Consider the following 17,787-nt stretch of genomic DNA (forward strand, 5'->3'; position numbering starts at 1 on the left):
CTGTAGTGGGCATTTTGTTGCTCATCACAAGCCATGCGATTAATGAAACAATCTTGAATACCTACAAAAAAATTCGTATTTTTAAAATGTTTTACTAATATAACTGATCTGTGATTAAATGCAACCCTTGAATATTTACTAGCTATCTAATAGAGTCAAGTTAGCATATTAGCTAGCTACTGTAAACTACTAATAAGACGCGTTAGTCGCGAGCTAATGGGTCTGACCCTTTAGCCGAGCGGTTAGAGATGTCGCCTTGTGGTGCAGTACACCCCGTATCGAATCCCGCACCGGGCGAGAAAATAACCGGCTACACTATACAAACGTTTGTTACTTCATCATTTGAAATGCAGCGGATGGTTAAGTGGTAGTTTTTTCCTCTATCTGGCTATTGACATAACCGATGTCTAACTAATATGTACAATTTGAATAACGTTAAGATTGCCATCCATAAAGGTACCTTCATCAGTAACTGGGGGCCACTGTCTAACGTCGTCAATCCAACTACCCATCCTGCTGTCACTTAGCAGGCAGTAGCAAACACTGCTACTTGCCTCTGCAGTAATGGCGGCGTCGCTAGATGGCGGGACACAAATTGGTTGGCGGATTAGTCTATAGTATTCAAAAACTCCCACTCAAACTTTCCCCAACAGGTTCTCTTGGCCTGGGCGCTTATTTACAAGCACAATTCCCCGCAGAGATGTTATATCTGGAACAACTGTGATAATGTATATAAGAACAAGTCATTATTCTATGACACGTGGTTTAACAATGGCATTATACTAGTGAGTCGGTTGTTTGATAAAGAAGGGCCATTGTACAACTACTCAGAATTTCTCGCCAGGTATAATATACCAATAACCCCAAAAGAATTTTCTATAGTTTTCGACGCTATCCCCTCTGGTATATACGTGTTATTTAGGAATGTTGACCACCCTGTCCTCGTCAATGTCACCCCCTGACCCAGGCCAATCAAGGAGACTGGGCGCAGGTGAACCAAAGCACCAATCCAGAGACGGGAGAGCCCAGATCACAGACCATGACAGGTGCACCTAATCACAGGCCAACCAGTACGCAGGTGCCACTCATACTGGCTGATTCCAGGCCGACAGGGAAATGTCACACCTGTTGGCTGCTGATCCTCTGGCCAGTGATCGTGTCACTGTGTGGAGTTTGCATGTTCTCCCCGTGTCTGCGTGGGTTTCCTCCGGGTCCGGTTTGCTCCCAGAGTCCAAAGACGTGTAGGTCAGGAGAACTGGCCGTACTAAATTGTTCCTAGGTGTGTGTGTGTGCCCTGTGATGGCCTGGCGGCCTGTCCAGGGTGTCTCCCCACCTGCCGCCCAGTGACTGCTGGGATTATCCCAATATAAATTATTTGGTTTGGCCAAAGAACGATTGGTGATAATTTTCTATCCTTTGTGTAAACTTACACATGTGGCCTAAAGGACCGGTTAAGCTACGAGGGTTTACCTTTGATTTGATGATGCAAAACTTGTTTTCCTTCGATAACGGATGGTAATGTCCACCAACAAGGTAATCTAAAGACTTGTATGCCTTCATTGATTCTTTCGTAAAGACACTTGGTGTGTCCATGAGGTATTCAGTCACATCCCTCCAGTCGATGTTTGGCAGCTTCGTGATATCGCTTGTCCACTGAGCTCCAGCAAGCATAAACGGATCGGGAAGTTTTTCTCCAGTGCTTAGCACAAGTTTCGACTCGTAATGCTTTCTGTCTTCCTTGCTCAGACCTTCAACATATTCTGCGATTTCCATTGACTCAAACTTCTAACTTTTCTCCGTTTAATTTTAAGTTTTATTCGCGTTCATCTGTCAGTTTCGTAGGTATGCGCTTTGTCTCTCGGCCATATTTTGCCACACGTTCTGCGCGCGCATCTTGTTTACAACGCGGCTTTTACATCATGCGACAAGGGGTCTATAATCCAGGTAAGAAAATCAAAGGTTGAATCGGTTCATCTGGACACAACGTTTACTGGCAGATAGGGTTCATCACTCATCTAAGTGACCTCTTCTGTCTAAACTGACTGCAGGCATTAGCCACCATTATTAATGTAAACTACTAATAAGACACGTTAGCCCCTAGCTAACGAGTTTGACCCTTTAGCCGAGCGGTTAGTGATGTCGCCTTGTGGTGCAGTACACTCCGTATCGAATCCCGCAGCGGGCAAGAAAATAACCGGTTACATTAACAATACAGTTAGCCAAGGGCTACCGAGCCTATTCATCCGTGGTCGTTACGTTGTCCCCTTCCTTCGGGAAGGGCGTCCCCGGCCGGACCGTCACAGCCGGGGCGCGAACTCGTCTATTCCGCACTGCGGTCGACAACGTTAACTAGTCGACTAAGGGGTCCGACCCGTTAGCCAAGGGCTAACGTGTCTACTTGTTCGTGCACGCTACACTACGTCTCATCATCCCACTTTTGACAGTAGTGTAGCGAATTCAGGGGGCAGCCGCGGGAACCGCCACAGCCGGGACGCGAACCAATATCTCCTGCACCGCGGGCGCCAACGTTAACCAGTCGACTAAAGGGTTCGGCCCATTAGCCAAGGGCTACCGAGCCTGTTCATCCGTGAGCGTTACAATATGCAAATATGGGTGTGACCGTACACTAGAGTTTCAATGGCATGTGTACTATTCTATATTTTATACTATATTTTGCACACATTCCCAAATCCTCTACCATTTTGGTAGACCGAATCTTTCTTTCCTCTCCATGCCCCCCCCCCGCACACACACACACGCCAGCAGAACGTTTCATTACAGCAAATATATTTAATTACAAATGCGATGTTGTCAAACTAGATTGAGAGTTGGTTGGTTGGATGAATGGAGATGGAGATATCATACAGGTGCAATCAGCATGCCTAGAACTCTAGCTTCTTTTGTTTCAAGTTGACTGCTTAGTATTGCCAGGTGAGCAAAGTGCTTGTTGGGTTTGGCCGTGCAGCAGGGAGGTTTGTGTGTTCAATGTGAAAGCCCCTTTACATGCTTTATCCAGTGCAACGTAAAACAATACTTGTGCACAGAACTGAGTAGAACTGCCTTGTGTCTTCAAGTGCAAATCTTTTTTACACATTGACAGATAATGATTTACGACTACTATTTGGGTTTTGTTTTTTCGGATACTTTACAGATTTTTGCAAATATTAAGCACAAGTAATTACATGCAGGCGCATCTGTTTTGAAATTTGCGGACAACAGAAGATAAGAGATTTAATGTGATATCCCAGAAAGATGATTGTGATATGTTGTCAGCACATCAGTCTGAGGCAGGACCCTGTTGGTGTTGCAGAGCCATCTTTACTCAGCAGCACGCTGGTTAAAGCCTGTAGACTTCTGGGTGCTCGGCTGACAAACAAAGGGAGTTAAAGGGGACGGCACAGGTCATCATGACAGAGTCCAAGTCTAGCCAAGATTCCTCAGATTCAGCAAATACTCCCGAGGTTTTCCTGTGAAAGCTTTGACATCTCCATCATGTGTAGTTGGTGTAATCCATCTCCAACAACAGGCTTAACGAACAGCGATGTGATGAAGATTAATTGGCAAGGAAAGCCATTTTGGTTTAATTAATGGTTCATCTGAAAAGGAAAGCCAAGTCAGCCATACTCTCTCTCTCTCTTGCACACACACACACACATGCACTCACAATACATATACTTTACTCATGATAAGATTTAGCAAAGTTTATCACTGAGAGACACTAGATTCCAGAGACTAGGTTACACAAAAAAAAGACAGTGACACAACAAATAGGCAAAAGTAGGCGTCCGGGTGGCGTAGCGGTCTATTCCGTTGCCTACCAACAAAGTGTCACTTTTTCAAAGTGACACAAAAGGTCAAACAGATTCAGCCAGCCGCAGCCCTTCAAGGAGGGCATTCTAGAAGGCCCTGGTACAAACAGCTCCTGAACAGTGATGGACAGTTGGACTCAGCTTAACAGGAGTGATTGGCAGCATCTTAGTTCTACTTGTTAGTTATGCGCTACTTCATCTAATTAGCCTACTATCACATCAACTAGCCAGAGGAATGATGCCAGAACTGAAGTGTTGTAATTTGTTAGCACCGGTTTGAATCCCATTTGTGTTTTTGGTGCATTCGAGGGCGTTTCGATGTAAGCAAGATCAGAGAAAGCCTCAACAGCAAGTTTCAAAAGATATTCTCCAGCTTGCTTAATAAAAGAGAATAACTTGATTCGTCTTCACTGAGCTTGGGTGTACTTGCCTGCTTACCTGAGCATCAAAAGTAAAGTCGGCTGCAAAAACATACATGCACATTAAGAGACGATACAAAACACTTTTAGCACATTTTTTTTAATTAAGAGTAAAAATGTACTGATATTTGTGCATTAACAAGGCTATACAATAAATAAACATTCCTTGAAATATATAATATCCCATTATTATCTTCTATAGAAGTATCTACTGTGCACAGGTCATGAAGGCAGGGCATGCAAGCAACAGTCGTGCCAAAAACCCAATAAAATATAGGTAGAAGGCCTTTACAAACGGTATCAGAAATGACAAACCAATATTACAGGTTCAAACTGATTTCCTTGGCTGATAATTCAAATTAATCTCATTTATAGTGCTTCTCTCTTGAAAGAGGTGCATTGACCTTCACGAAATACCTATTTAAAAAAGGAGCAAAAGAGTAAACTGTGCACTTTTGTGGGTTCGAAACTAAATCCCAGATGTCCGGCAGGGACGTTTAGATGGCACTGCAGGAAAGAGAAATCCTGACCGGAATTGTGTTCCATGAAACGGATTAGAGACAGTTAATGAAGTCCTGTTATGCGAGAGTTTGTTTGTAGATGCCAGGAAATGGAAGTCCTCGCTCGTTGTCCTCACATCTCCTCACGTACTTGAGTTGTTGCCCGGTGACGGTTTCAGTGGGGACCCTCCCGTGAGGTGTCAAGTGCTGTTCTCCGCTGGGAGAAAGTGAGAAAACAGTCAAGTCTTTCCATATTTGCAAAGCCCATCAGAGACCAAAGAAAGTGATGGAATCTGATCTGCTGTCACGAGATCTAGCCACACTGTACTTGAGGCTCGTGTCCACCAGATGGCAGTCAAACAACAATGTAACTAGACGTAATGGACGCGACTTCAGGCCAGCAAACTGCTTCAGATCCGCCTGCAGCACCGGAGATGAAATGGAGCGGCTGTGTGCTTTAAAGAGATGACGTATGATCAAGATGATGCTCTTTAATTGAAGTGAAATGTCAGCGCTAGCCAGAGTCAGTATAGAAAAAAAACAATCTGCCATGTGGGAGCGCTTGACAGCGTGGTTATCTTACATAGCTGTCAGACACAGTGGCTGACAGACTCAAATGAGACAAGTCTGTATGGCAGAATAAGAGAGACTGGTTGTGCCAGGAGAAGAATGTAGGTAACAGTTGCTGTTTTATGCTGCTGTAACATTTACAACGAGTAACTGTTGCTAATGTTACAACATTTACGACATTGTAACAAGATTCACTTGTGCAGGCAAGTAAATGTACCTACTTGTGGTAAATGTTACCTTTACAAGACGTTTTACATGAGCAACATACTTATGCTACTGTAAATGTTTGAGTAACAAAATATTACACAGACAGTCACAGTGACTAAGGGAAGACACACACACTCACACACACACACACACACACACACACACACACACACACACACACACACACACACACACACACACACACACACACACACATAGTTTCTCATGGGTATCATATGTGGAGTGTCGTGTAGAATAACAAAATCAAGTAAATACTGTACCCCACATTAGTAGCTATGATTAATATGGTTTCAGTTCTCGTAGGATAATATGAAAAGAAGAAAATTCCACGTTTCCAACTTCATTTGAGCCCTTTTTTTTTAACCCCCCCCTTTTTTTTCTCCCCAATTGATTTTGGCCTATACATTGGATTATACATGAATGTTACCCCACTCTTCCGAGCCGTCCCGGTTGCTGCCCCACCCCCTCTACCGGTCCGGGGAGGGCTGCAGACTACCACATGCCTCCTCCGATACATGTGGAGTCGCCAGCCACTTCTTTTCACCTGACAGTGAGGAGTTTCGCCAGGGGGACGAAGTACGTTGGAGGATCACGGCCAGTCCCCCCCCCCCGCAAATATTTTTTTCCTAGGATGAATCCGGAAGGTTCCCGCCCTCAAGCGCTAGGATTGGCCAGATCTGCCTGTCAGTTAAGGCCGATGCGTACGCACAACAACCCTAACCCTAACCACATTTGCTAGCTAACTGTTAGCCAGCAGCCACGTTTGCAACCAAGCTAACTGTGCCAACTTAACTGTGTGTGTACGGTAAGTGCATATTTTTTTTCCTTGGATGAATCCGGAAAGTTGACTGACAGGCAGATCTGGCCAATCCTAGCGCCCGAGGGCAGGAACTTTCCGGATTCATCCTAAGGAAAAAATATTGTCCCCCCCCGAACAGATGCCCCAACTGACCAGAGGAGGCACTAGTGCAACAACCAGGACACATACCCACATCCAGCTTCCCACCTGAAGACACAGCCAATTGTGTCTGTAGGGACGCCTGACCAAGCCGCAGGTAACACGGGGATTCGAACCGGGATCCCCGTATTGGTAGGCAATGGAATAGACTGCTACGCCACCCGGACACCCCATTTGAACCTTTTTAAGATCATCCATCCATCCATTATCCGAACCGCTTATCCTGCTCTCAAGGTTGCGGGGATGCTGGAGCCTATCCCAGCAGTCAGTGGGTGGCAGGCGGGGAGACACCCTGGAGAGGCCGCCAAACCATCATAGGGCCCACACACACACACACACACACACACACACACACACACACACACACACATTCATACCTAGGGGCAATTTAAACCTTTTTAAGATCAAAGTTAATTAAAAGAAAAAGCAACAGCAGGGAAATGGTCATTTCTTGTTCCGTTCTCTAGATGGCAGAAATAAGGACTTGACCTTTCGACAGCGTATAGGTAGTGATGTGGCTGCAGATACTATCTGGACGTGTCTCCCGGGCTTATACATTTTTTCAGTTTTCTTCAGATGAAGTCAGCTTCACAAAATATGTGCTGTAAACCGGCAACTTGTTGTGACTCATCCTATAGCAAAACAGAGTCTATGCGACGAGTTAACATTAAGCACATACAGAACTAGCACAGAGAGAGCGGTATCACTAAATACCCTCACACAAGTTATTTGTCTACATTAGTGATGCTTTAAATGATGCTCATTAAATATTGCAGTTGTATTATTTTGTCACATGGATTTTTTTTTTTGTCTTATCCATTCATGCTGTGAAACTTGTAATAACTATTCATTCTGACTATCACACTTGCAGGCTATACTTTCCACTAAAAACTAAGTCACTCTGTTGGGTGTCCTATCAAATTAGCTCAGACAAAACAGGATCATTCAGAACAAAGCAGTCTCATACCTTAAGGAGACAATTTGCCAAAACAAAATGCATCCCACTGATTGAGACACGAGGTGCTAGCTTGCTCCATAAGAGCAATTGTTATTCCATTGATCATGCCCCAAAATGTTACCCCAATGATAAAAACAAACAAACAAACAAACACAAGCATTTTAAAGGGTGCTGAATTTTGTGAGCCAGAATTCGAGAGCATGGTGCATTTCCGGGCTTAAAGAGGTGTAGTTGTTAAAAAAGAATGAGTAAAGGTCTTGAGCTGACATCATCAGGGGGTCGAGACGTTTTACGAAAGTTGACACAAGTGAAGGGTAAACTGAAGCACTCTTCATCAGTAATGTGTTTTCATGCTTCTTTACACACTTTAGGTAATAAAAAAATGCCACAGGCTACATATCTGGCAATAAAGGCCACCATGTCCATGAGGGGAACTGCAGATTGTGTCCAACTTTGTTAAAAAAAAAAAAAAAATAAATCATTGTATTGATTTGACCGGCATCACATCCTCTGGCTCCTTACTCAAACTGCTCTTGCAATAATTACTCAGTAAGTCACAACGTTGCATTTGGAAGTAATCAATACATATTCTGTCAGTCACTGACCTTTAAAGGTATCGTGGCATTGGAGGAAAACTAATAACATGTAGAAGCCCTGTCTGATCAATAGCCTATAATCCACTGGGAAGAATATTATTGCACCTTAATGTCATGACTACAGACAGCGGTGACAGACTGGAAACACCAAGCTATGCCATATTGCCATGGTATCTCATCTGGTGTAAGGAAATGAGTGGTACAAAACAGCTGAACTTGAGAGAAAAGGTAAATGCAGGCAGATGGGACGATATGATAAACAGTCTTTTAGGACCTACATTTTGTCACCGCTAAATGACATTTAGCACATCAGGACCCTTTCAAAAGGTTACGGCAACATTGATGAAAATGTTGAGGGTACATACAACGCTAAGTGCGCGGCACCGCAGCGAGAGTAGAAAACACATGACCATGTTATGACTGATGCCTTTGGAGCGAAGGCTTTTAAACAGCCCCAAAAGTAGGCAAGCATCCTAATGGTCTCCCCAGGACAAGACTAATAACATGGTTCAATGATCTAGCCTCTTAAGGAGAAGTGTAATTTCTCAATTTGGGTTCCTAGCTGGAAAAGAGAACTTGTGCATTAAGGAAATCTGTCACAGTTAGATGAAATATAAGTTTAAAAACCACATAGTTCAACAGCACATGTGAATTATGGGAGTCTATGCTCGCAGGGCCAGATGAAGGTCATGATATATTAGTTTTGTCACTACGCTCCCATTAGCTTTACTTGATTAGCCTTGATGATCGTCTAAAACACAGGGTGTGCCTCTTAGTGATTTGCACCGGGACTAAATGTTCCACCGGAAACCACTGGGTGTGCACTGATAATAATCTTTGAATGCACAGTTACTTATTCAAAATTCTGCTATGGATCCACAAACTAACTCAGCTCTTCTCAGCCAATCTCACTCAGGATGTGGCGGTGGGAACACGAGGGAACGTCTGCAAAAATGGCAGGTCATTTCTTCACTACTCTGGAATGGCACTTGATCTAAACTGACTCCGTTTGAGGAGGCAACTGTGATCACATCGGTTAAAGGGTAGTAAAACGTCTACAAGTAGTGTTGAAAGGACAACATCTGTTGCGATTTAGGCAATCAATAAAATCTATGTCCCTTACTTGAGTGATCAATAAAGAGACTTGAGAGGGCAGCATGGGGTTGAAAATCATTTGGATTTCCTCAAAACGTCACCCCTGTTAACTGAAAACACATCAGCAGTTGCCCATTCATCCATTTCAGTTATCAGCGGGTTTTATTTCCATTCTCGTGGAGTCATCTGAAAGTGCCAGACCTGCGGAGGAATATTTACTCTTCAGCCAGAGTCCCACACATCTAGCCATCAGTTGAATCAGATATTACTTCAGTGCCTTGTGGGTTCTATAAAACGAAGGGAAATCTGTTGTCCATGGCCGCTGGATAAGACGAAGCCTCCATTCATTCATTCTGAGAAAGAAGTTCAATGCAGAAGGTCTATTGATCACAGGGAGCCGTTGTAGAGCTCCCTGCTGCCGCTGCTCTCTGCAGGCTGGCTGGGAAGCAATGGCTCCATTTGGCTGTCGAGATAATTCATTTTTATTTGCACCTGTCTGTTCTCCGGCTGACTCATTTTGACTCGTCCTTTTTCTGAGGAACTGCTTACGATCGACGCCAATCCATTGTCCGGGTCCTGGTAGCTATTTCTGCTTGGTCCCCGTGTGCTTTCATGGTGAGGGATTTTAACTGGCACGTGTTCTTTGTTTTTCAGTGGTGCAGGTCCATTACTGTACTGATTTGTTTTGATTGGCACCGGCCCGTTGTCTAGATGGCTTGTTTTGATTGGTACTAGCCTGTTCATCTGGTGCTTGTTGCATACAGGAATCTTATTCATCTGGAGGGAGCGTGTGTAACGTGAAAACCAGTCCCTCTCGAACACAGCCTTCAGCTGCTCTACCACGGTGGAGTTTCGCTCCTCGATGCCCTCCGGCTGGCTGATCACCAGGGCCGCTCCTCCATTGAAGGTAAACTCATTCCCCACCCAGTCCAGGTTGCCTGTCAGAACACAAACCAGCGTGAGTCAGTAGTTACCACAGTTTTATGTGCAAGGTGCCTTTTACACTAGACATCAAACAGGAGCATCATGCTAACTAGCTTTACGGGTGAAGCTGACAAGACCACAAAATTTTTTTTTTACACGCAATACCATGTAGTTTAAATGTAAAGTGAAATTTGTTTCACCCTCAGATTGTCAGCTACGTTTTCAATATTTTCATTGTGCAGGAATGAATGAATGAAGGATGATTCATTTCGCACATGTAAATAAGCAGGCTATAACATGCAGTTACGCCATTACCAATAATCTGAAGTGATCAATAAAGCCACACATCAAACTCAGCGAACAAATCTCTTATTTTTTTCCTACCCCTTCTTACCTACCCTCAAGTTAATTCAGCTACTATACATTTCAAACTCAACTCCCACTGTACTGTATAGTTCAAGTTCATTGCAAGTTGTGCTGCACAATACAAACTCAACTACTGTGAAAAATAAGAGGAAAAAAAATCAAAAACACATGAGGGAAATAAAAAGAAAAACATCCTAATGTCATGTACCAAGGATCAAGGTATGTGATGACAATGTTTTTTTTTTGTTTCCCCTTTGTTGGTCAGACTTGAACATCTCTGGCTGTGGAAATCACCGGTTTTGGGGTATGAGGGGAGGTGCACTGACACAGTCTCGTTGTGGGTGGAGGTGCTGTGGTGATGGAGCGCCATGCGGTGGTTACGCCCAACAACAGACGATGTTTTTGTAATCAACGTAATACTTCCAGAGTCCGCTGTTTTACACCATTACTGATTCCACCTTTAAAGGTATAATCCGCATTTGACACACACAGCGGGCTTTCCACCCTAGTTCTGCCAGTCTAAGATGGGCTGCATAGCCACGGCGCTGCATGCTGTTACGGACTGGACCTTTAAACTATCCAATTTCCAAAAGTTGTATAACAGTTCTCGATGTTACTTTAAAAAAATTTAATTCTGCAAATTTATGACAAATAATTTGCAAAGTACAAGCACGAGCCACTTTATTTCATCATTGTACAGGTTACAGTGAATGTGTCCTCTGCATTTAACCCATCCTATTGTACAGGAGCAGTGGGCAGCTGCAGCGCCCGGGGACCAACTCCAGTTCTTCTGTCCATTGCCTTGGACAGGGACACAGACAGGAGTATTAACCCTGACATGCATGTCTTTTTGATGGTGGGAGGAAACCGGGGGAACCGGAGGAAACCCACGCAGACACAGGGAGAACATGCAAACTCCACGCAGAAAGGAGATGGGATGGCCTGGGGTTCGAACCCAGGATCTTCTTGCTGTGAGGTGACAGTGCTAACCACGCACGGTGGCCCAGTGGCCACCCCAAAATAACATATTCACAGAGAGCATCAGGTTTTTTTGGGGGGGGGTGTTCATTGTCTTTGGTCTAATCCTGCCAAAGTGCTGCCTCAAATCTGGAGGCAGTACCCTTTAGGCTAAAGGGTAGCATGCTTTTGCCAATGACCTGTAATCGCTAGAATGACATGTGTAAGGACATCAGTTAGCAGAATCAATATCTTAATTTAAAACACCTCCTTAAACCTAATTCTATAGACTTGTCTCTTTGCAGTGCCTTTATCCCAGTTGTTTTATCCAGCTTGAACCTACATGTCCCATAATTTCAATCAGGAATCCTTGTCATGCTTACAAAATACTTTTAGGGTGGCTGAAACACGATTGCTAAATCCTCTCTTATCATAAAGTGCATTTTGAAGTAAAAAAAAAAAGAAAAAAAAAGTATGAGATGCCTACACTTGCAAATTTAAAGGCATTTTTGAATCTTGCAACCAATGTGATTTTTTGACAAGTGGTGCAGTCGAACCATTTCTTAAACCAGCAGCGAAAATTAGGTAGGGGTGAAGTGGGGGGTAGGCAGTAAACAATCCGGCGATCTCACCCAAGTAAACTGCTCGTTCAGTCACCATGAACCTATTATGGTTGATTCCCTGGAGACTGCCGTCCCTCTGCTCTCTTGGACTGAAGAACTTCTACACACACACACACACACACACAAACAGACATGCAAACAAGAGATTGGACAGACAGATGCACACAGAAGGGGCAGAGACACACAGACAGAAGGACAGATAAGCAGAGAGACCGCCGGGCGATATTTAATGCTGCAGTGCACAGGTGTGTGGTCGATCAATAAGTAATAATAATAATAATAATAATGACTTTATTAAATAGTACATTTCAAATCTACTGTTACAAAGTGCTTCACAAACAAAGACGAATAAAAAAGCAGGAGGACAATCAAATACAAAAGCCCAGCCAGTGGGACGGGTCTAGCATAGGATGGCCCGGCACTCACAGCTTCCAGAGAGCAGTTGGCCTGCTCCATGCAAAGGCTCCTGAGGGACCAGACGAAGTTGAAGGTGAGAGGGTGAGTCTGTTCCCAACAGCTGATCAGCATTCGCACCCGCACCTTTCTCAGGATCAGAGCCTCGCGGATGAGGCCATCGATTCGGGACCAGTACCTTTGCAGAGATATGCAGACAGGAGCATAAAGCACGGACTGGGACGGCACATATTTGCATAGCGGGCGTGGCGGGCCGGTACAAAGCAGGGCGTCAAAGCTGGCGTGAGCGAACGCCGATCTTTACGTCTAACTGTAAATATGCCGGTTGTCTCTGTTGAGACACAGTACACCTGCCAGACTGAATAATGCAATTCTTACGGTTGCCAACATTTTTGTGAAGCCATACCTTAATGTGCCGAACCACAAAGTACAGAAACACAAGTCTTACTTGTGGGCGCTGTTTTGGAGGAGGGGCAGGTAGTCGGTGATGGAGATGTAGATGAAATGGTGGGCCTCCTGGATGACCCTGCTGATGGCCTCAAGATCGCTGCTCCGGTCTTTGGGGATAAACACATCTGGCGAACTCTGTTGACATCATAGGTTAAGCAGTTGAAAGTAGTTAGGGGGGCGTTCCCATACAGAAACAAAATAAATAAATATAAAAAGAAATACCCCAAACTAGAGCGATTGCTTATGGGGGAACGTTCTCTGTAGTTCATTGTAGTTTGGAGTCAGTATTCTATCAAGAGGCTGAAGGAGATAGGAAGTTAGCGCCTGTTCATGCTACGCTACTTCTTTTCTTTCTTTCTTTTTTTTGTGGATTTCATTCATCATCATTCTCATCCACCCATTGTTTGAATTTAAAACAGAGGATGACTGGCTGTTTGTTTTTTTTTTGTGTTCATTTTTTCATATGAGCAAATTGTCATAGAATGAGTGTGTGTATATCCTGGCCCATGGAATAACGATTTAAATGAATAAATAAGCTCTATAGATGGATAAATAAACAAATGAAAGTACAGGTATAGGGAACATGAAATAACCAGAAATACAGCAGTCCAACCTGTAAGTTGTGGCTCTTTGTGTAACACCTGAAACAGACATGGGAGAGCATTTGGGCTGAAAAGGGGGTTACCATATCCTTTCCCCCCGTTTGAAATCAACACTCACTTCCTCGGCACCACATCACGAATGTCTTAGCTCTGTTACCCCATAGGGGGGAAACACACCTCACATCAGGTTGTGAAATTGTTCCACCGCTTTAAACATGACTGAGAAGCTGAAGTATGCACTGGTATTCTGGCAGTGTCCTTAACCTCTCTCTCTCTCTCTCTCTCTCTCTCTCTCTCTCTCTCTCTCTCTCTCTCTCTCTCTCTCTCTCTCTCTCTCTCTCTCTCTCTCTCTCTCTCTCACACACACACACACACACATTCTCTCTCTCTCTCTCTCTCTCACACACACACACTCTGTCGCTCTGCCACACACACTCTCTCTCACTCTGTCGCTCGCTCTCTCTGTCACACACACTCTCTCACTCTCTCTCTCGCTCTCTCTGTCACACACACTCTCTCTCACTCTCTCTCTTGCTCTCTCTCTCACACACACACATTCTCTCTCTCTCTCTCACACACACACACTCTCTCTCACTCTCTCTCTCGCTCTCTCTGTCACACACACACACTCTCTCTCACTCTCTCTCTTGCTCTCTCTCTGTCACACACTCTCTCACTCTCTCTCGCTCTCACACACTTTCTCTCTCACTCTCTCCTTCTCTCACACACACACTCTCATTCTCACTCTCTCTCCCTCCCTCACACTCTCTCTCTCTCACTCTATCACACACACACTCTCTCTCTCTCTCACACACTCTCTCTCTCGCTCTGTCACACACACTCTCTCTCCCTCCCTCACACTCTCTCTCTCTCACTCTGTCACACACACTCTCTCTCTCCCTCCCTCACACTCTCTCTCTCTCGCTCTGTCACACACACTCTCTCTTTCCCTCTCTCTCTGTCACACACACTCTCTCTCTCTCCCTCTCTCACACACTCTGTCTCGCTCTCTCTCTGTCACACACACTCTCTCTCCCTCTCTCTCCCTCTCTCTCGCTCTCCCTCTCTCTCTCCCTCTCTCTCTCTCTCTCTCACTGCTGGGCTTGAGGTCAAGCAGACAGACCAGAGACATTCCGAATGCCTGGCTTAGAAGACTCACCAGGGAGGGACTGCACACGCTGCATGACTATTCCATTGGGACCGAGACTCCTGATAATGGAGATCCGTTCCCCGAGTTGGGCCTTCAAATGGACCAGATTGGTCTAACGAGACCTTTGCCGGTCCCAAATTTGGCTACAGAAATGGACCTTTGCATGTTAGATGGAAAGGTCTTGTACAAATGTTGTGTTGTTGCCATGAATAAGAAAATGCTGCATGAGAGAAAGGACACCGTATGGAGAACAAGGCTGAAAGTGGCAGATGGTTGTAAGCCAGTGTGGAGGGTGGAGGGTGGAAGGTGCTGTATAAAGCCCTGCTGAACAAAAGGTCAGGTGACTTGCAGTGGAGGATCCTGCAGGGAGCGCCGGCAGTTAACCCAACTGTTTCTGTGAAGTGTCCTTTCTGTCAGTCTGTCAGAGACCATGTTTCATTGTTTGGTGGGCTGTGAAAGACTTCAGGTGCTTTGTGAAGCTCTACAGATCATATTCTCACACTGGGATGAAAGATGGAGTGAAACTGTTTTTATCTTTGGCGCTGGGCACAAGAGGAAGGATGTGGAGAAGTGGCAACTGTTAAAGTTTGTAGTGGGACAAGCTAAGTTTTCGATTTATAGGAGCAGGAAAAGTCTGATTAATAATGGTTCAGAGGAAGATTTGCTTCCGTTGTTCGTCGCAAGGGTGAAGGCGAGAGTCCGAGTGGACTTCAGCTTCTTCACCTTAATGAACAACTTGGATAAATTTATTTCGCGGTGGTGTTTCATGAAAGCCATTTGCTCAGTCAATGAGAGGCAACTGGTATTTCATCCTGTCTTTGCATAGTATTTCTTTTGACCCTTTGGGAGGATGTGACTTGAACCACTGGTCTAAAAAAAAAAAGAAAAGAAAAAAAGACTTGTTTAGACGGCTTAATGTAAAGGAGTTGCTCATGTTGATGTTGTGAAATGGAGGTGTCTGTTGATTTTTTGTTTTATGTAAAATAAAGAGTTGTTTAAATTCTCTCTCTCTCTGTCACACACACACACTCTCCCTCTCTCTCTCTCGCTCCCTCTCCCTCTCCCTCTCTCTCTCTCTCTCAGTAACGTGTTTTCTTTCAGACCCTTGGTTTATCTGTTTTATGACAGAATTAAGACAAATACGTGTTTTGTAATGACGGGGCCATTTACAAGCAGGATGTGCAAGGAATTTATCTATTCTTTAAGGAGAAAAAAGGCACCACATATCTATCTGTGTGTGTGTGTGTGTGTGTGTGCAATGTCAAAGGGATAAAATTACAGGTGTTATGAAGGATTTATTCAAATTTCACTACCATTTTCAAAATTAATTGACAAGAGATGGGCAGACATAATGTTCACCGTGTGTGTGTGTGTTTGGAACCACGCCTTTTGTTACCAGTACGAATGTCATTTGGAGACGGACGTTGATCATTTCAAACCCAGCCCAGAACATCTGATTCCCATCAGCTGCAGACTGACGGCTCTCATCTCTCTCAGCAGGGAGACAGGACAGGGGGAGAAAAAGCATCCTGCAGTTCCCTATAACGAATGGGCATCCTCACCTAGCTCTCACCTCCCCTAGAAAAGATTACTTCACCAGCGAGGGAGCCGCAGACATTTATATGCTTGACATCATAGTCTATGAAAAACCATGGGTGAGACATTTGCCACGCTAGCAGCAATTAATGCCAAAACAACTGTGAAAAATACCAAGCAGACTTTCAGTGCTGAATATCTCACACCCAGTGAATGTGTCTGCCTCAGCACCTACTATAGTTAGTTTGCTAGTGTGCAGCTGCATGTCTTATCCCAAGTCAGCCAGTCACCTTTCTGCTGCTCTTGATGCATTTTACTTTTAATAATCATTTAGTATGGCGTACTTACCGTAAAATCACTTCATAAGCTGTAGTTATTTATTTATTTATTTATTGCGAAAAGCGTCTTTCAGACACCATTATCTACAATGCAACTGCTTTCAGAAGCAAAGGCTTTCATGAATTGAATCATTATTGTTTTACCATAGCCGGTGATTGATAGTAATGATCACCAGTTTAAACGGGCACCGCGGTTCAGCAGCCCCTACTGATAGTCACTAGTCTACTGTTTCAGGAATGTTGTAATATTACACACGGCACACACAGCTTTTTTTTATCTAGCCTATCAATATTATTAACTACTTACAGATATTATAGATTTTATTCTACATTTAGCTCAGTGGAGTATTATTATTGATTGTTTGTGTTATTTGTTTGTTTGCATGTTACTGTGTTTTTGTGTACAATAAGCTGCTCCAAACAAATTGCCCCTAGTGGGATTAATGAAGTTGATTGTATTGTATTGTGTTGTGTTGTGTTGTATTGTATTGTAGTTGATACCTTTTAGTCAAACTAATTCAATTGTTCAAAGCAGTTAAAATAACATAAAGGATAACAATATTGAGGGGATCGGCTGTGCTTGATAAATAGGTGGTACTGATGTGTATAATTAATTACACATGTTACTACCCCCTGACAGTCAGAAAGGTCAACTAGGTACTATTACATTGCATATATACTGTGTGGAAACTAAGCAGGTGTGGGCTTGGCTAGTATTCGGATGGGAGACCTCCTGGGAAAACTGAGTTGCTGCTGGAAGTGGAATTGGTTGGCCAGTAGGGGGCAGTCTTCCCTCTGGTCCTAATAAGCAACAAATATCAAATCCCAGTGCAGTGATGGGGACACTGTGCTGTGTGAGATGCCGTCCTTCGGATGAGACGTTAAACCGAGGTCCTGACTCACTGTGGTCATTAAAGATCCCATGGCACTTATAGCAAAGAGTAGGGGGGTTCCCCGGTGTCCTGGGAAAATTCCCAATCTGGCTCTCTCCACCTGGCCTCCTACTCATCTCCCCTATGTAATTGGTTCAATAATTCCTCTCTCTCCACCTCAAGCTGATGTGTGGAGAGCGTTCTGGTGCAAAATGGCTGCCGTGCATCACCCAGGTGGGTGCTACACATTGGTGGTGGTCGAAATTAGTTACCCCCCTCAATGTGAAGCATTCATCATCTTTCCTATCTATTTATCCTGTTCGTATTTTCTAGATTTTTGTGCCTCCGTTTGATAAAATTACTAAGTCAGTTATGGCCTTTTTTTACTGGAATGCATCACATTTTTTTCTCTTCTTCATTGG

At 44.2% G+C, this 17,787-nt stretch overlaps 1 protein-coding gene across 1 annotated transcript in view; it reads right to left on the reverse strand.

Moving 5' to 3' along the window:
• Window positions 1-9,282: 9,282 nt before the first annotated feature.
• Window positions 9,283-17,787, reverse strand: part of LOC130123057 (inactive phospholipase D5-like) — a 93,865-nt gene continuing 85,360 nt past the window's right edge. Inside the window, exons 7-10 of the mRNA XM_056292180.1 lie at window positions 12,866-13,002; window positions 12,430-12,595; window positions 12,013-12,103; window positions 9,283-10,071 (exon numbers count right to left, since the gene is read on the reverse strand). Of these exons, the coding sequence (XP_056148155.1) occupies window positions 9,521-10,071; window positions 12,013-12,103; window positions 12,430-12,595; window positions 12,866-13,002 (945 nt within the window). The 3' untranslated portion in view covers window positions 9,283-9,520. The remainder of the gene's footprint in view (window positions 10,072-12,012; window positions 12,104-12,429; window positions 12,596-12,865; window positions 13,003-17,787) is intronic.

This window comes from Lampris incognitus, chromosome 13 (genome assembly GCF_029633865.1).
Source record: "Lampris incognitus isolate fLamInc1 chromosome 13, fLamInc1.hap2, whole genome shotgun sequence".
NCBI lineage: Eukaryota > Metazoa > Chordata > Actinopteri > Lampriformes > Lampridae > Lampris > Lampris incognitus.